The sequence below is a fragment of the Lonchura striata genome, chromosome 21 (genome assembly GCF_050655825.1).
Source record: "Lonchura striata isolate lonStrDom1 chromosome 21, ASM5065582v1, whole genome shotgun sequence".
Lineage (NCBI taxonomy): Eukaryota > Metazoa > Chordata > Aves > Passeriformes > Estrildidae > Lonchura > Lonchura striata.
In genome coordinates, this window is record NC_140723.1 from 7860852 (window position 1) to 7880669 (window position 19818).

The following is a 19818-nucleotide window of genomic DNA, read 5'->3' on the forward strand; positions in this document are numbered from 1 at the left end:
CCCGGACCCCCGAACCGGGCTGAGCCCCCTCCCGGACCCCCCGAACCGGGCCGAGCCCCTCCCGGACCCCCCGAACCCCCTCCCCGACCGGACCGGGCCGAGCTCCCTCCCCTCCCGGACCGGTCCGAGACCTCTCCCATCCCTTCCCGGACCCCCGAACCGGGCTGAGCCCCCTCCCGGACCCCCCGAACCGGGCCGAGCCCCTCCCGGACCCCCCGAACCCCCTCCCCGACCGGACCGGGCCGAGCTCCCTCCCCTCCCGGACCGGTTCGAGACCTCTCCCATCCCTTCCCGGACCCCCGAACCGGGCTGAGCCCCCCTCCCGGACCCCCCTCCCGGACCGGTCCGAGACCTCTCCCATCCCCTCCCGGACCCCCCGAACCCCCTGGCCGACCGGACCCCCGAGCCGGGCCGAGCCCCCTCCCCTCCCGGTCCGGACCGGGCCGAGCCCCCTCCCGGACCGGAGCGGGCCGGGCCGAGCCCCGCCGGTGCCCGGCGCGATGCCCGCCCGCCGCCCGGCGCGGGGGCCCCGCTGAGCCGCCCCCGCGGGCACCATGCGAGCCATGAGCCCCCTGCCCCTGTGGCTCCTGCTCTGGCACCTGCGGCACCCGGCGCTGGGTGAGTGCCACCCCCGAGGGGACGGGGACCCCCGGGGCGGCGGGAGGGAGGGGGTGACCCCCGGGACCCCCCCCGGGGCGGCGGGAGGGATGGGGTGACCCCCGCATCCCTCCGGTCACGGGGTGGGCTCGGGGCTCGGCGCCCCCGCCCTGGGGTTTGGGGTGCTGGGGTGGGGGGGGAGGGCACCCATGGAGAGGAGAACGGATTTGGAGCGGGGCATTGGGGGACGAGGTCTGGAGGTGTTAGTGGGGCACCCCATAACCGGGAACTGCTGTGGGATCAGTTATTGGGGCACCCCATAACCCGGTACTGGTGTGGGATCAGTTATTGGGGCACCCCATAACCGGGAACTGCTGTGGGATCAGTTATTGGGGCACCCCATAACCGGGAACTGCTGTGGGATCTGTTATTGGGGCACCCCATAACCGGGAACTGGTGTGGGATCTGTTAATGGGGCACCCCATAACCGGGAACTGCTATGGGATCTGTTATTGGGGCACCCCATAACCCGGTACTGGTGTGGGATCAGTTATTGGGGCACCCCATAACCCGGTACTGGTGTGGGATCTGTTAATGGGGCACCCCATAAACAGGAACTGGTGTGGGATCTGTTAATGGGGCACCCCATAACCGGGAACTGCTGTGGGATCTGTTAATGGGGCACCCCATAACCGGGAACTGGTGTGGGATCTGTTAATGGGGCACCCCATAACCGGGAACTGCTGTGGGAGCCGTTAATGGGGCACCCCATAACCGGGATCTAGTGTGGGATCTGTTAATGGGGCACCCCATAACCGGGTACTGGTGTGGGATCTGCTAATGGGGCACCCCATAAACAGGAACTGGTGTGGGATCTGTTAATGGGGCACCCCATAAACAGGAACTGGTGTGGGATCTGTTAATGGGGCACCCCATAACCGGGAACTGGTGTGGGATCTGTTATTGGGGCACCCCATAACCGGGAACTGGGTATGGGAGCCGTTAATGGGGCACCCCCCAAAAAAAGGGGGATTTTAATGGGGCACCTCCAGAAGAGGGGGATTTTAGTGGGGCACCCCCAAAAAAGGGGGATTTTAATGGGGCACCCCAAAAAAGGGGGATTTTAGTGGGGCACCCCCAAAAAAGGGGGATTTTAATGGGGCACCCCAAAAAAGGGGGATTTTAATGGGGCACCCCAAAAAAGGGGGATTTTAGTGGGGCACCCCCAAAAAAGGGGGATTTTAGTGGGGCACCCCCTAACTGGGCACTGGGGTGGGGCGGTCCCTGGGGTGCCGTTAATGGGGTGCGGGGGGGTCTCATCCACGGGGCCACCCCCGTGTCCCCTTTCCCCGCCGCTCCCGAGCTCCGGCTGCGCATCCCAGCCCTGCTCCAGCCACGGGGGTGGGGGGGCTGTGCTTTGGGGACCCCCACGAGCGCGGTTTTTGGGGGGCTCACAGCCCCTTCTGCCCCTTTGGGATGCCCAGATCCCACGTAAGGAGCAGCATCCCCCAAATTCCCGCTGTGCTGGGGGATTGCAGCTCCCAAAACCGCCAGCCCCAGACCCGGGGCTCCGGGGAGGGAAAACCGCCCGGGGAGGGAAACTTTCCCTTCCTCGCACCCCTCAGGGCCACCGGTGCGATTTCATTCCGCGTCCATTTGAGCCCAATTTCCTCCTTTTTCCCCCCAATTCCCGCTCGGGGGTCGGGGGGGGGGGTCTCAGGTGGCCGCTCCTTGCCGAGCCCCCGGGAACGGGAGCTCTTCCAGCGCCGGGAGATGGAGGCAGGAGGGCAGCTTGCTCAGCATCTCCCTGGTTTTTTGGGTTTTTTTTGGATTTTTAATGGACTTTGTGCTCTCCGGGAAGCGCCGGCGGGCGCTGCAGGGCGCGGGGCGGGGGAGCCGCGGCTCTGCGGGGCCAGCTCCACACAAAGGAGCCGATTCTTCCCCGCCTGCTCCCGCTCCATCCCCCGGGCACGGCGCAGCATCCCAAACCCCGGGATTTGGGCTCGGGAAAAAAAAAAAATTCCACAACCCCTCTTTTCCCTCCGCGGCGGGGTTCGGTCCTGCCGGGCTGCGGCTGCTGCTCCGAGCCCCCTTCATCCCGAGCATCCCGAGCATCCCGCGATCCCAGCAGCGGGAATCAAACCTGCTGGGGAAAAAAAGGGGGGAACTGGTGCCAAAGGCAGCCCCGGCTCCCTCCCCTCCCCTCCCCGCTCTCCTCCGCCGCCGTTTTAAGGTCATGGATAGACAATTTCCAAGGAACAACGCATCCCCCCGGCTTTCCCGGCGCTCCAGCTGTCTGTCACTGGCGCAGGGATCATTTTTCCTGCCTCTCTCCTGCTTTTTCTCGCCGCAGATCGGGCGGCTGCTCTCGTGCTGTTGATTTTCCTGAGAGCGGCTGCGGGGGAATCTCTGGTCGTGAGGGTTTTTTATTTTTTTTTTGGGTGGGGAGGGAGAAAAATGGGATCAAAGTTGGTTTGTGAAGGGGCTGGAGGAGCTCGGGGAGCCCGCAGGGGTTGGGGGTCAGGAAGTGATGGATCTGGCGTGGGGAATTGTTTGGGTTTGGGCATCCGCGAGCTGGATTTGGGCTCCTAAACCCCACCGGGACTTGGCTGCATCCCGAGGATCCGCCGTGTTTGGCATCTCCTTCCCTATGGAAGCTGCTCCTGCGGTCATTTCGGGGTCCCCACCCCAAAGCACCCCGGAATCCTGAGCTCCCCCCGCCTCGGCTGTCCCAAAAAACCCAGCCCGAGCTCTGTTTTTCCATCAGCCAGCCACAAATCCCGGCCGAATCGCGGTTTTGGGGCGCCTCCCTTTGCTCGGGGCAGGGGGGGCTGAGCTCCTCCCGAATTTCGGCGCGGGGGAGGGGAGCGGAGCGTTGTTCCCGAATTTCGGGGCGCAGAGCGCTCTCCATTCCCGAATTTCCGAGGGCAGATGGCTTTTTCCTGGCTGACGGCATCCTTGGCTGGAGCCAACGCCGTGCCCTCCCCATCCCGGCTGGAGAGGAATCCAAGGGATCCAGACCCCGGGAAGATCCAGGCGGGCACATCCCGCTGTTCATCCCTACATCTGCCGCGTGTTTTTTGGGGGAATTTTGCCTTGCTTTTATTGCCCCCCTCACCCACATCCCGGAGGACCCTCCCAGGAATCCTCTGGAATCACTTCCCACCCCACAAATCATCCGTGGGAAGCTTTTCGGGCTGGGGGTTTCCAGCCCTGCTCTGCATCCCTCCCCCGCTCAGGAAAAGCCCTTTTGTGACCCCGAGCAGAGCCGGGATCATTCCCGAGGTGTTTCCCAGCCCTCCAGGAGCACCACCCCGGTATTCCAGCTTTTTTTTCCCCCTTTGTCCCCGGCTCAACCTCTGCCTTTTGCCAAAAAAAGCCGCCGGGGCCGGGGCTAAGTGGGTTAAGGAGCCGTCAGGAGGGAAAAACGAGGCCACGCGGAGGAGGCAGCGCCGGACCATGGAAAAGGAGAGGAGCGCCTGGAAAAGGGACTGGAAAAGCGGGAAAAAAAATCCTTTTTCCCCTGATCCGTGGATTCTGGGATCGGGGCTGGCTCGTTGAGCCCCAGCCTGAAATGCTGCCCCATAAAAGGCTCGTCCAGCGCCGCGGGAGGGATGAAAGTGTCGCGATCCTGGAGATTTCCAGCGGCTTTATCCCGCTGGGATTTGCTTCGGCTTCTGCTTCCCAACCCCAGCCGGGGAAAAAAAAAAAAAAAAAAAAAAAGGAAAAGTCGAGTGTTTGAAGCTCCTGGGCTTTGCAGGGAGCTGTCCTTGGGGATATTCCTGAAAAACGCCGCTTGGGAAAAGCCTCCTGGAGTTGGGGTTTTACCTGGAATTCTCTCTTCTCTGCATTCCCCACGAGGTTTTTCTGGCGGAGCTTTTCCCAGCTGACAGGGAGCCCCCCGGGTGGACCCTTCTCCAGCCTGGAAAAGGCGATTTTCCCTCGTTTTTGGAGGGAAAACCCAGCGGGGGCTTTTCCCAGGGTGGTGGGAGACACCTGCTCGTGTTTCTTTTTAATGGAAGGAAGAATTTGGTGGGAATTGCGTCCTGAGGGAATGAGGGAAGAGGAGCAGCAGGGATGAGATCCTGCTTTAATTCACCTGCAGGTGCCAAAAATCCGCCCCACATTCCGGCCGTCCTTTCCTCTTCACGCTTTCCCCATCAAATCCCGCGTTCGGCTCTTTTCTGGAAGTTTTCCCTCCCATTCCCACGAATCCCGCGTTCCCACAGAGCCTCTCCAGGTAAATCCAGGCCGCGCAGCCCCTTTGGAAAATCCCCCTCGCTGCGCTAATTGCCCTTTCCCAATTAGCCCAATTTCCCTCCCCCCAGCAGCTGCAGTTTCAGAGCCGCCACTTCCAACCAAGAGCTTTGGAAAAATCCTCGGCTCCGGCGAGGATCTTCCCTCTCCTTGTGCCTCTCCAGGATAATCAGGATGATCTTCGGGATGGGGAGATATTCCCAGCTTTATTGCTGCCTGGAAAAGCTCCTGTGGCTGCTCCCGGAGCATTTCCAAAGTCTCCCAAGCTCGGTTTGGGGGACCCCAAAATTCCCTTGGGATTATTGGCGTCCCCCAAAACGGAATCCCGGGAATGTTGTAGGGTTTGGTTTGGGAATGTCGGTGCCTTTTGGCCTGGGATAAGGAATTCTGATCCAGGAGCTGCCCTGAGCAGGCTGTCAGATATTCCCAGCTCCGTCCACGGGCTCAGCCTCGGAATCCCGGGGTGCTTTGGGAGGGAATTCCAGGGGCAGGGACAGATCCCTCCATCCCAGGTGGCTCCAAGCCCCCTCCAGCCTGGCCTTGGACATTCCCAGCTCCTCTGGGAAAGCTGTGCCGGGGCCTCCCCTCCCTCCCAGGCAGGAATTCCTTCCCAATAGCTCACTTCCATCTCCCCTCTGGAATTGCAGAGCCGTTCCCTGTGTCCTGTCGCTCCAGGCCCTCCTGAGGAGATTTTTTCCATCTTTTCTCTTGCCTCCTTCAGGTCCTGGAAGGCCAAAATTGGGTCAACCCAAAGCTTCTCTTTTCTCCAGGCTGGACATTCCCAACTCTCCCAGTCTTTGCCTGGATCACCCTGGAGCTTTCTCTGGACTCGCTGCCGCATCTCCAGAGGGCAGAATTCCCCATTTTCCTGCTCTGGGATCAGCCCTAGACTTGGGAGGTTTCCATGTCCAGCTCTCCCCCACCAGCACCTCCAGGTCCTTCTCCCAGGGCTGCTCCATGTGCTCATCCCAGCCTGGATCCATCCCCTGGATTGTCCCGCTCCAGGTCCTCATCCCAGCCTGGATCCATCCTGGGGATTGTCCCGCTCCAGGTCCTTCTCCCAGCCCGGATCCATCCTGGGGGTTGTCCTGCTCCAGGTCCTTCTCCCAGGGCTGCTCCATGTGCTCATCCCAGCCTGGATCCATCCCCTGGATTGTCCCGCTCCAGGTCCTCATCCCAGCCTGGATCCATCCTGGGGATTGTCCCGCTCCAGGTCCTTCTCCCAGGGCTGCTCCATGTGCTCATCCCAGCCTGGATCCATCCTGGGGATTGTCCCGCTCCAGGTCCTTCTCCCAGGGCTGCTCCATGTGCTCATCCCAGCCCGGATCCATCCTGGGGATTGTCCCGCTCCAGGTCCTCATCCCAGCCTGGATCCATCCCGGGGATTGTCCCGCTCCAGGTCCTTCTCCCAGCCTGGAGCCATCCTGGGATTTCCCCACTCCAGGTCCTTCTCCCAGAGCAGCTCCTGGTCCTCATCCCAGCCCGGATCCATCCTGGGGATTGTCCTGCTCCAGGTCCTTCTCCCAGCCTGGAGCCATCCTGGGATTTCCCCATTCCAGGTCCTTCTCCCAGAGCTGCTCCTGGTCTTCATCCCAGCCTGGATCCATCCTGGGATCCATCCCTGCTCCTGCTCTTGTGAAACTTCAGGAGATTCCCGTGGGCAGCTCTGGGACTTTTCCAGGTCTGGAAGCCTGGAGGCTCCTCAGGTGCCTCCAAACACTTCCAGGCTTCCAGACCTTGCATCCCAAATCCATGGATGGTCCTGGAACATCCAGATGATCCCAACAGCCGCCCCTTCCCATGGAGATGTTTCCTGTGATGGTTTTTTCCCATAAAAATGCTCTTTCCTGCCGGGAATTCCTTGGCGTGGGAATGCTTGATGAGCTCTCGTGCTCCGAGATCTGCTGAGGAAAATCTCTTGGGATAAAGGTGGGGTTTTAGTGGGAATCCGGCTGAGGCAGAGCCCGGGATCTTCCCGAGGCTCCAGCAGCTCTTGCTGATGGAAAAGCTCCACAGGGAGCTGGGAATGGAGCTGGGAGCTCACCCTGGGTGGCTGGGAATGGGCACAAATTCCCACCTGGAATGTGTGGGGGCGGATGAAGCAGCATCACCCCCTCGCAACTCCCAGTGATCGGATATTTTGGGATTTTCCCAGTTTTCCAAGACGACTCCTCAACTTCAGCCACACCGCGTCCAGCTCTGCGCTCAGACCCCACAGCGAGGCGAAATGAGGGAAGGGGCTCCCAAATCCTTAATTTTGGGAGGCAGCTCCAGCCGAGCGAATTCCCGGCTGGCGGATCCCGGCGGGAGGGGCTGGAATCCTTCCCCATCCAGCTGCTCGCCGTGCCCTTCCGTTTGCCTTGCCGGGCTCGCTCCGAGCTCGTGGCCGGCGCTCCCGTTCCATTCTCTGCTTCCCACTTTTCCCCTCTTTTTTTCCCCAAAATAACCCGTCAGTCAGTCACGGGCTTGTTTTCAGTGCGCTGGGGCCCGGATCCGGCGGGAACGCCAAGGGCGGGCGGATTCCAAAGGCAGGGATAACAACCCGCGGTGGTGTTCCCGCTTTGCAATTGTTGGTTTGACAGAATTTGGGGTTGTGGGCTCTCCAAAGCCTTTGGATCAGGGAAGGTGCCTCGTTCCCACTCCCAGCTCCAAGGAGGTTGGAGAAATGCCAGGAAACCCCACAATTCCCGAAGGAGGGAATGGAGGTGGAAATGTGGCTCTGCCAGGCCCTTCCCAGATCTCCAGGTCTCACATTTTGGCTCCTCCGGTGCCGGGAGCGCTTCTCCATCTGGAAAATCCCAGCTGGAGCAGGGGAAGGCAGGGAATTCTTTTGTCTCCTGCCCAAACTTCCGGAATAATTTTCCATTCTTATAATTCTTTGGTCAATATTGTCCAGGCAGAGGCGATTCTCCCTGTGCTCGAGGATGAATCCTGGAGCCACTTCCCATCCAGCCAGGCCAAGGAAAACAGGAGCTGGGAATCTTCCTTTGGGATGCACCTCCTGCTTTTCCACCTCTTCGTTCCTTTTCCAAGGATCTGCAGCCCCCGGGAAGGGCTGGATCCAGGGAGAGGGTCCATGAGGGGAATTTGGGATCAGAGGGATGGATGGGACGTAGGGTGATGAGGGATCTGCTTCCTCGTGGTCTCCTGTCCATGGAAATGCTTTTTTTTGGGATGAATTCCATGGATAAACCTGGATTTATGGGTAGAATGTTGCTTTGGATGCTGCTCGTGCCAGGCTGGTCCCAAGGTGGGAATCGCTCCTGGAGCTGGGACCTGGAAAAGAGGGAAGTGACAGAAGGGACATTTTTGGCCAGGGATTGTCCCCATGGGATGTCCTGGCATGGATTTGGGAATCTCTGGCTCTTCAAGCAGGATTTGGATGGCAGGAGAGGGGCACAGAGAATCCAGCTCAGCAAATTCCAGCAAAATCCTTGGGATCATCCCAATTTTGGGATAAAGGGGATGAGGATGAGCCCCCTGTGAGCCTCTCATGGAGATGTTCCCCTTCATCACCCTGAGTTCTCTGTGGCTCTTTGGGAAAACCCCATGGATTGGGTGGGAATTGCCTGGAAAGGGATTTTGATGGGATGGAAATTCCCAGCCAGCTTTGCCCCTCTGGAGAGAACATTCCAAAGCTCTGCTTCCAAGGCTTTGGAAGATTCCAAGCCTGGATTCCTGGACCAGGATTTGAGATCCTCCCACTGCTCCATGGAGAATCCTCCTCCTTTTTTAAAGCCCAGCCACCCCCATTCCCTGTGGATGGAGCTGCACAAAAGTGTGGGAGCACGGGATCCACGTGGGAACACGGGATCCACGTGGGAACACGGGACCCACGTGGGAACACGGGATCCACGTGCCTGGGCTCTGCCATTCCACCCTCCGCAGCTCCGGGAGCATCCCAAGAACCGGGGGTGGAATATGGCTGCTTTCCTGGCTTTCCTCCTAAAAATAAACCAGGGAATGTTGGATTGCGGGAGAACCCCGTGACTCGGAGAGGGGTGGGAGGGTTTGGGGGGGCTGGGAAAGGCCAACGAGGCCAAAATATTCCCAGGGAGCTGCTGGGGAGCGGGATTTTCCATGGGGAATGGATGGATGGATGGATGATGGATGGATGATGGATGGATGGATGATGGATGGATGGATGGATGGATGATGGATGGATGATGGATGGATGGATGGATGATGGATGGATGGATGGATGATGGATGGATGGATGGATGGATGATGGATGGATGGATGGATGATGGATGGATGATGGATGGATGGATGGATGGATGGATGATGGATGGATAATGGATGAAGGCATGGATGGAGATGGATGGATGGATAGATGGATGGATGATGGATGGATGGATGATGGATGGGTGGATGGATGAAGGCATGGATGGATGGATGATGGATGGATGATGGATGGATGGATGATGGATGGAGATGGATGGATGATGGATGGATGGATGAAGGCATGGATGGATGATGGATGGATGGATGGATGATGGATGGATGGATGATGGATGGATAATGGATGAAGGCATGGATGGAGATGGATGGATGGATAGATGGATGGATGATGGATGGATGGATGATGGATGGGTGGATGGATGAAGGCATGGATGGATGGATGATGGATGGATGATGGATGGATGGATGATGGATGGAGATGGATGGATGATGGATGGATGGATGAAGGCATGGATGGATGATGGATGGATGGATGGATGATGGATGGATGGATGATGGATGGATGGACGGATGGATGGATGATGGATGGATGATGGATGGATAATGGATGGATGATGGATGGATAATGGATGAAGGCATGGATGGATGGATGGATGATGGATGGATAGATGATGGATGAAGGCATGGATGGATGGATGGATAAAAACAGATCCACTGGGTGGGATATTCCATGCAGGATATCAGGCTGGATCCATTGGCGATTGTGAATTTCCATGGGGGACAGAAACGCTGGATCGCTGGGGAACAGGATTTTCCATGTGGGATACGAGGCTGGATCTGCTGCTGGAAAAGCACCGGGCAATGGGCAGATCCCATTGCAGAAAAGATCCAAAGGAGGCAATTCCCAGGAACGAGGATCCCAGAGATCCCATCCTGCATGGAAACTCCTCCAGTGCTCCGGCTCCACGCAGAGTCCTTCCCTTTGGAATTGGACAATGAGATGTTTTCCATGAACGCCAGCTCCTGGTGACTCTTTTGAAGTTCTGTTTGCGTCTCCCTGCGTTATTCCAGCTTTTTTTTTCCGTAGGGAAGCGCTTTGTGAAGAGTGGAGATTGTTTGGATTCCTCCCGAATTTCTGCTGTGGTGTGGGCAGTGGGAGGCGAGAGGAGCTCTGGGAAGCGCTTCCCAGATTAAACCTTCCCATTCCTTGGAATTTGTGGGGCTGTTTTTATTTAGGGCAGGAAAATCTGGGAGATTCCATGGAGGGAGAGAGAGGCTTTGGCCAATGGGATTGTTGGGATGCTCCCGCCACTTTGGTTTGCACGGATCACACTCCGGATCTGCTTCATGCTTCCTGCCACGAGGAAAAAAAAGCGGGAGAAAAAATTCCCAGAGTTTTTGGGCTGAAAGGATTTGATTGGAATGATTTTAGCTCGGGGGGAGGGAGGAAATGGGAATGGGAATGGGAATGGGAATGGGAATGGGAATGGGAATGGGAATGGGAATGGGAATGGGGAGCACTTCCAGCCTGGAGAACGAGAATGGGAATGGGAAATAGGGAGCACTTCCAGCCTGAAAAATAGGTTGGGAATGGGAATGGGAATGGAGAGCATTTCCAGCTTGGAAAATGAGAATGGGAATGAGAAGGGAGAGCACTTCCAGCCTGGAGAAAGGAATGGGAATGGGAAGGGAGGACTTTTCCCGATGTTTAACATCCCGGGCACTCCTCTCCGCCCTGCTGAGCAGGAAAACCTCCCGCATTCCCGGCCTCTCTTCCCGCCTCCCGAGAGCACTGAATTAAAGGAATATTGGATGATCCCACGCTTGGTTATGTTTTATTAACGCGGAGCCTCCGCCTCCCGGCACATCCAGAGGAGCTGAGGCTCTGCCGGGTGCTTTTCCCTCTTTTCCAAGGTCTGGCTGCCGCTGTTATTCCCAGTCCCACTCCTTGGCTTGGCTGGGAGGTCAAGCTGGGAAGGGGAGGGAAATTTAGGAAGGAAAAATGGGAATGCGTGGTTTGTCTGAGGATCCTCTGTGTCCTGGAGGGCATTGGGATGGGAGTTTTGCATCAGGAATAAGGATGGATGCGGGAATAGGGATGGATTTGGGAACACAGAGTCATGGACACCATGTGGAGCCATGGAAAAATCTCCTCCTGATTTTCCGGCTTTGCTCCATCTCAGGGGTGGGAGAACCCCCGGAATGTCAGATCTGAGGGAAAAGATCCCAAAAAACAACAACATTCCAGGAGAAGAGCTACAGGAGGCATCAGGGCCGGGATTTTGCTCCGTCAGCCTTTGGGATCAGCGGGAAAAGCCAAACATGGATAATGGGACAGCTCTGGAAGTGCTGGGAGAGGGAAGGTGTTAATTAGCGGTGATTTCCCAGCGGAGCGGGGATGGATTGGGATTAAGGGAGGAGCCTCGCACATCGTCTCCGTGGGAGTGGGGAAGTGTCGGGAATCAGCACCTGGAATCGGGCTGGAAGAGGGAGATATCCGTTAATCCCATTAGGGATGAGGAATTACCCGGAGTGCAGAGGGATTATCAATCACCGAGTGTGAATCCGGAGGAGAGGGAGCGGTGATCACAATCCTGCTTTGCCCAGGGAATGGGGCTGGACAGGACGGGAAAGGTGGAGCAGGATGGGGTTGGGCCAGGGAGATCCCGAGGGATGGGAACACAGCGTTCCCAAGGGATGGGATCACGGCATTCCCAAGGGATGGGATCAGGCATTCCCAAGGGATGAGTTAATGTCATTCCCAAGGGATGGGATCAGGCATTCCCAAGGAATGGGATCACGGCTTTCCCAAGGGATGAGTTCATGGCATTCCCTAGGAATGGGATCACAGCATTCCCAAGGGATGGGATCAGGCATTCCCAAGGGATGAGTTAATGTCATTCCCAAGGGATGGGATCACAGTATTCCCAAGGAATGGGATCAAGCATTCCCAAGGAATGGGATCACGGCATTCCCAAGGGATGGGATCAGGCATTCCCAAGGAATGGGATCAAGCATTCCCAAGGAATGGGATCACGGCATTCCCAAGGAATGGGATCAGGCATTCCCAAGGGATGAGTTCATGTCATTCCCAAGGGATGGGATCACGGCTGTCCTGGTGGATGAGGGAGAGTTTGGGAAGTGTCTCCAATCTAGGACCGAATCCTGGCATTGGGAATCCTGGTGGGAGTTTTGGCTGTTGCCATGGAGGGTCTGGATTTCCCTTCCCTTCCCTTCCCTTCCCTTCCCTTCCCTTCCCTTCCCTTCCCTTCCCTTCCCTTCCCTTCCCTTCCCTTCCCTTCCCTTCCCTTCCCTTCCCAAACCCCTCCAGAACATTCCCTCGGGAATACCGAGGGTTTTCCAGCAGAGCTGGGACCTTTTGGGGCTGATCCAGGTGCCCCAGGCATCCCCCAGGTATTTTTTTTTGGGAAAAAGACGCACATCACACCCGGAATTCCAAAAACAAAGTGGATTTTGGAGCTCCCAGGATTCCTGCATGGGCTGTGTTGGTTCTCTCTCTTCCCGTGCCTGAGGTCGTGCCTCTGGAGAAGGAGTTCAGGAGGAAAAATCCCAAAAAATCAGTACTGATGATCCCTTCCCAGTTCCTCCGTGCAGGAATCGATGGAAGGAGCGGAGATCGCCCGGAGCCAACAGCGGGAGGGAGCGGGGATCGATGGCTCCTCATTTGTCACCAATCAAAAGTCTGGGATAATTGGATTTCCTCCAAGTGGAGAAATAAATCAGGGAATTCATCACCCGGGTCAGGGTCACCCCTGCTCCAGGGCCACCGGGGCTTGGGAAAACCTGCTTGGAATCGATGGGAAACCCAGTGGGGTCTTCCAAGCCAAAACCCTTCGGCTTTCCTGAATGGAATTAATGATTTTCCCTCTTTGTCCCATCCCAAGCCTGTGGGTCTCCCGCTAAAGCTAGAAAAAGAGGAGTTTTGGGGTGGTTTGGGTCGGAAAATTCCTTTTTGAGGTTATTTTTGGGAGCAGGAGCACCTCTGATAACCCCCTGATGTTCTTCCAGGATGGGATTTTTTGGGATCTCCAATATCCCTTGGCTGTTATTCCAGGATTTTTTGGGATCTCCAATTATCCCCTTGCTGTTATTCCAGGATTTTCTGGGGTCTCCAAAAACCCCTTGCTGTTACTTCAGGATTTTTTGGGATCTCTAATAAATCCCTGCTGTTATTCCAGAATGGGAATATTCCCATTATTCCCATCCCATTATTCCAGGATGGGATTTTTTGGGATCTCTAAAAATCCCTCGCTGTTATTCCAGGATGGGATTTTTTTGGATCTCTAAAAATCCCTTGCTGTTATTCCAGGATGGGATTTTTTTGGGATCTCTGGTAACACCTTGCTGTTACTCCGGGATAGGATTTTTTTGGGATCTCTGATAACACCTTGCTGTTACTCCGGGATAGGATTTTCCTGGATCTTGGATGAGCTGGAAAGGATCTTGCTTTCCCCTTCCCAGCTGGGGAAACTGAGGCATGGGAAGGTCTGGAACCATGGAATGCTTTGGCTTGGGATGGACAGGGCCATTTTCCATAGGTTGTCGTTCCAACCCAGACTTGAGCACTTCCAGGGACAGGGAGCAGCTCCTGCCTCCTTCCCGCTCTGTTAATTATTCCCACTGGGATTAACTCCAGCCGGGATTAACACCCTGAGCCGTGGCTTCCCAAAATTGGCAGCTGGTGCCGTAATCCCCATCCCGACAGAGCTGGAACAGCGGGAAAATCCTCATCTGCTGTTGGCAAACTCCCCCAAAACCACCGACTGAGCTCTGCCAGGGGTTTGGGATTTTTTTCCCAATTTTCCAATCCCTCAGCTCCCGTTTGGGGTTCTAAAAAGGAGCACCAGGTACGAGAATTCCATTTTTCACTCTGGAATTCCATTCCTGGGATGGATTTTGTCTGGCAACACCATCTGGGGATAAAATCCTTTATTCCAGGTGAGGTTTTCCATAATCCTGATGCCCAGGGGTGGCATTCAGAGGGTGCAACTTCCTGGGAAAATCCAGGACCATCCAGCTGGAGGGAATCTCTTCCTTGTTGGGATGCAGAGCCGCTGGAAAAGGAGGGCTGGGAATTTGCTGGTGTGGGGAGAAATCCTGTTTCCAATCTTTTTCAGTGCGGGATTAGGATACGGCCTCTCCTTCTCCTGCCACACTTAATTCGGGATTAATTCCGCATCTGCACACGGAGATCAGATCCCGCTGTTTTTTCCGTGGAGCTGCTTGATTAAAAACCAGGGAAAAGCAAAGCGGGGGAATTTTTAGCCCTGGGACACCTGGACATTCCGGCTTGGAGCATTAATCCAGGTTAATCCAGGTGCTGAGGAGGAACCATGCTCTGCTGGAAGGATTTTAGGGAATGTTAAACCATTCCAAAGGCATTCCATTGGATTTGGTGGTCGGTGGTCTCTCCTGCTTGGCAAAATTGGGATTGTAGGAAAATTCCCCGTCTGGGGAGTTGGGGATTTGCTGGGGAAAGACAAAAAAATCCATGGAAATGGGTTGGAGAGTGATCCATAGGGCAGCTGGGGGGAGCTGGAAAAAATGGTGGAAAAGAAGGAGAAATTGGGATTTTTTTACAGTTCTCGGGTTTCCTTGGGATCTGCTGGAGAAAGGAGGGAGGAACTCTCTCCTGAGATTTCTCAGCAGGAGGGAATTCCTGCTTCCAGTGGAAAACTCTGAGGAAAGTCCAGCTGATGTGGAGGAAACCCACGGGCGAGCAGGAAATCCTGCAGGAACGGGGTTTGTTTATAGGGAAAAGAGAAAATTTGGGATGAGAGGCGGCACCTCCCACCTGTTGGTTTCACCCTCTGGAATGGGAATAAATCGGGAAATGACCGATTCGGAGGATTCTGCCTTAATGAGCTTGGGGGGTTGATTGGCAGCCAGGAATCAGCCCTGATTTGCATATTTGCATAGATGCAAATGAGGGCCGTGATCTCCATTTATCAAACGAGGCGTCTCAGACCCAGCCTGGCCCTGCAGAATTTTTGGCTCCGTTTTGGCTCCCGCAGCTGTTCCAACATCTGGGAAGGGGCCGCGAGGTGCCGGCGGAGCCATCGCTCCGAATTAGGGACGATGCCAGGTTTTTGAGGGAATCTGGCACTGCTGGATTCACCTTCCCACCTTTCCCGAGATGAGGCATCATTTTGGATTCCGAAAGCGCCCAAAATGATCCAAACAAAATGAAAAATCTGGAAAAATCTTTAGATGATGAGGAAATGGGGCTAAAGGAGCAGGAGAAACGACAGCGGAATGATGGCAAACATCCGGCTCGTGCCAAAATCCTGATCCAGCAACCCACCAGGAGCTCTTCCTAAAATCCCAAACCACTGACCCATCACAGGCTCTTCCCAAAATCCTGACCCAATGACCCATCACAGGCTCTTCCCAAAATCCCAAACCATTGACCCATCACAGGCTCCTCCCAAAATCCCAAACCATTGACCCATCACAGGCTCTTCCCAAAATTCCGACCCAATGACCCATCACAGGCTCTTCCCAAAATCCCAAACCATTGACCCATCACAGGCTCTTCCCAAAATCCTGACCCAATGACCCATCACAGGCTCTTCCCAAAATTCCGACCCAATGACCCATCACAGGCTCTTCCTAAAATCCCAAACCAGTGACCCATCACAGGCTCTTCCCAAAATCCCAAACCATTGACCCATCACAGGCTCTTCCCAAAATCCCAAACCATTGACCCATCACAGGCTCTTCCCAAAATCCCAACCCAATGACCCATCCTGAGCTCTTCCTGAAATTCCAACCCCCACAACCCCTTCCAAGCTCTTCCCAAAATCCAAAGCCAGCCACTCATCTCGTGCTCATCCCAAAATCCCCTCAACCCATCCCAACCCGCTGCTTTGAGCAGCTCCAGAGGGATGTCCAACATTTTATTTTATGGGAATATCAGTGGGATGAAGACGTGGAGATAAAATATTCCCCCGTCCAGCACCGCCGGGAGGCCGAGGGATTTTATGGAAACGTTGGAAGTGGAAAGGGGGGGGAAAGTTATAAATAAAACTTCCCAGTGCTTCGGTAAATGCTCCTAAACATCCTTCCCATCCGGAGATAAATATTCCATGTGTGATTTACGGCCCTGCGTTCCCAGGCTGTGCGGGCAGGGGGATAAAATCCCATAAATCACCGGGAATATCAATGCAGACGCCGCATTCCCGCTGATAAGCGGCGTGGGCCGGGAAAATCCATCTTTTCTGCGCCGCCTGCGCCTTGACGGGGTTGATTTAAGGAGTTTTGGGATTGGGAGGGGTTTCCCAAGCCTTGGAAGGGTCTTGGATCCTTCTTCGTGTGTTTCGTGGAGAGGGATTCTCTTCCGGATAGGGGTTCAGTTTTGGGGGTGTTGGAATTCTGTCCCAAACAGACGATAATTCCCATCCATCCCAGGGAAATACTTCCCAAATCTGACTGATCCTGGTTTTCCGATGGGTGTTTATTCCCTCCAATCCTGGTTTTCTCGTGTTCACCCCCAAATCCTCACTTTTCCAGCATCCCTGGTTTTGTTCCATCTATCCCGAGGACATACTTCCCAAATCCAGCTGACCCTGATTTTCTGGTGGATGTCGCTTCCCTCCATCCCTGCTTTTCCTGCCTTCATCCTGAAATCCTCACTTTTCCAGCATCCCTGGTTTTGTAGCCACTGGGTTTATCCCCTGGGATGGGCGAGATGCAGCCCTTAGATCCACCATGGAATTACATCTCTGAGCATCTGGGAAACCCCCGGATTTTTGGGATGAGGGAATCCCCTGAACATCCAAACGATGATTCCAAAGCCATTCCAGGGGTTTGTAGCAGGGCCTGGTCTTCCTCCAGCCAAAGCCGTCACGGTTTTCCCTCCACACATCCATCTTTTTCCTGGAACGCCGCATTCCCTGTGGATTTGTGCCGGGGATGTCGAACAAGCACAAAATCGACGCCGCGAGCCGAAGCCAAGGCGGGAATGGGCTCCCTCATCCCGTGCTCCAATGAGCCGGAACAGCTCCGAGGAGCTTGGGAAAAGCCGGATGAAGACGTTTGAGGATTTATTCCAGCCCGTGCCCAAGCCACGGAGCTGATTCCGACGGGTCAATCCCACCCGGATTTGTTTGTTAGGAGGCGTGCGGCAAAGGTGGAAAACGCTGGAGCTTTCCTGGGATTTATTGGGCAATGGAGAGAGCTGGACTTGAGTCATTGTGGGAAGGAAACTGGACAGGGAAAGGTGGAAATCTGGGAAGGAGGAGGTGGGAAGAGGACAGAGATTGGAATTGGAGAGATGGGACACGGCAGCACTGGGAGGCTCCCAAATCCCAAATTTCCCGTGGCCTTTCCACTCCCAAAGTGCCCAAACTCTCCCTTTCCATCTGAAATCCGTTATTGTGCTGAGGTTGTGCCGATGGGGATGAAAATCCCATGGAGCCGGAATGTTTGGAATGTTTCCAGCCCAGCAGGATCCATTTGGATCTCACTCCTCATTTTTATGCTGCCTCTGGAGCCGCTGGAATTTCGGAGCCAATCCCACCCCTCCAGAACACAAAAGTGACACCGGAGCTCATCTCAAGGAGAAAACCATCCCCAAAATGGATTTTTCCAGAAGATCCATCAGCATCAATCCTTGGGAAGCCCTCAGGTGGTGTTGGAGATGCTTCCCATGGACACGAGGATACTGGGAATCATGGCGCAGAGCAAATCGGGAATTCATCCTTTTTCTTTGGGCTGGGCTATTTTGGGATATCTTTTCTTTGGGATATTTTGCTTAGGAGGAATCTGGGATTTAAGGAAAAAAGGGAAGCTGGACAGTGGTTAAAAATTCCATCTCCAGAGGAGAAGCTGGGTTTGGGGGTTGGCTTCATCCATATTTTATGAATATGGATAATCATGGAATGGGGTGGATTGGAGGGACCTTAAATCCCATCCCAGGGATCCCAGGGCAAGGACAGGATTTCCCTATCCCAGGATGATCCAAGCCCAACCAGACCTCGAACACTTCCAGGGATGGAGCAGCCTCGGCTTCTCCGGGCCGAACTGATCCATAAAATTCCATCATTCCGTTATTCCGACAAGGTCTGCCCACGGAATGGGACAGGGAACAGCCCTCGGGACCCAGCTTGAAGCGATTCCCGCACTTCATCTTCATTTGAAAGGGGCTGAGAGGCCGAAGGGGCCGCGCTCAATCCATGGATCGATCCAAAGGATTGATCCAAACCATCGACTCCCTTCACAAAGAGGCTCGGGACACATCCATGGGATCCGCCAGGTTCTGCATCCCATTAACTGGAGAAAAATGGGCCCAAAGCACGGGCTGGACATCCCCCGGCTCATTCCATGCTTTTTCTCCCGATCCCTAAATAAATTTAGGAGCTGATTTGGTCCAGCAGCCCCGCCTAAGGAATAATTCCGGATCCAGCTGCGGAATCGTTCCCTCCCACTTATGGAAATGAGGGAGGGAAGCGGCGCCTAATGAGATGTTTGTGAGGGAAGAGGAATTTTAATTACCGGCTCTTAATTGTCTGCACGGCCTGTTAATATCCCATTTTCCCGGGATTAATGCCATTCGCTCCCTGCCAGCCGGGCTCCTCCTCGCCTGGGGGTGACGCCAACTTTCCCGGGTTTATTTTAGGGAATACGCCCGTTTTCCAAAAGCCAGGATGACTTTTGGGAAGGCGCGGAAGGCTTGGGGAGCTTTAACCCCGCTGGCACTGAGCTGGTGGATTTTTGGGAAGCAAAGCTGAATATCCAAGGAAAACTCAGCACGAGGCTCCCCCAGTCCATTTTTCCCACTTCCCAAAGGCCCATTTTCCTTGGAAGCGCGGCACCGATTCCGACTGCCACGTCCCATTCCCTGGCTGGCGTTAAACCTGTGCCAGACGCTTATTCCCGTTTAAATGAGAAATAAAACCCCGGCGCATCTTTCCAGGTGGAAAAGGTCCGGATTCAGCAAAATTCCACCTCTCCGGATGGGGCCAGCTGGGAATTCTTTGCCCTTGGAGCCCTCCCGGGTTAACAATGAGAGGCAGCATCATATTCCGACTGCAAATTGTCCTGGAATGTCATAAATAAGGCATGGCCGGAGCCGGGAAGGGAGCGGGAAGGAATTTGCTGCGTTCCCAGAAACAACTGGAGCTACTGAATTTTTCATGGACAAGATGTTGCGAAGCACCGCCAGCCGGGGCGCGTTCGGTTCTTGCGGATCCGGGGGTTCCGTCCCCGCATCCGCCGTGGCCGCGGACATTCCGAGGTTGGGGATTTGCAGGAGCACTCCCAGATTTATCCAGGGGGGGTTTGCTTCCTTTTAGATCCCACTGAAAGGGGCAAAATGTCTCCTGCTCTCCTTCAATCCCGGGAATTGCGGGATATCCGCTGGTTCAGGGGGTGCTGGGGTCTGTTTTCCTGTTCCCTCCTGGTTTTCCCATCCCATCCCGGCCCCGACTTGGAAAAGGGAGGTGGAGGAATGGGAGGGAATTATGGATAAGCCCCGTTAATCACTGGGTAATTAAAATGATGAGGTGTTTGTGTTGTCACCGGCTCCTGGAGGATGCCGGGGGCGTTCCAGAGGGGGATGGAGCCTCTGGATCCCAAGAATCGCCCCTCTGGCTCCATCCCGAGCTCCCACTCCGCTCAGATCCGCTGCTGCTTCCAAGGACTGCTCCTCAAAGGATGGACACAGAAAGGGGGAAAATCCATCCTCAGCTGGGGCTGCCCCATCCCGGGATTTGTCCAAGCTTGGACGGGACTTGGAGCAACCTGGGATAGTGGGAGGGG

General features: G+C 55.5%; 1 protein-coding gene across 1 annotated transcript in view; it reads left to right on the forward strand.

Moving 5' to 3' along the window:
* The first annotated feature begins 388 nt into the window (after positions 1-388).
* IGSF21 (immunoglobin superfamily member 21) overlaps positions 389-19818 on the forward strand; it is a 51310-nt gene continuing 31880 nt past the window's right edge. The window contains exon 1 of the mRNA XM_077788198.2: positions 389-618. Coding sequence (XP_077644324.2) covers positions 555-618 — 64 coding nt within the window. The 5' untranslated portion in view covers positions 389-554. The remainder of the gene's footprint in view (positions 619-19818) is intronic.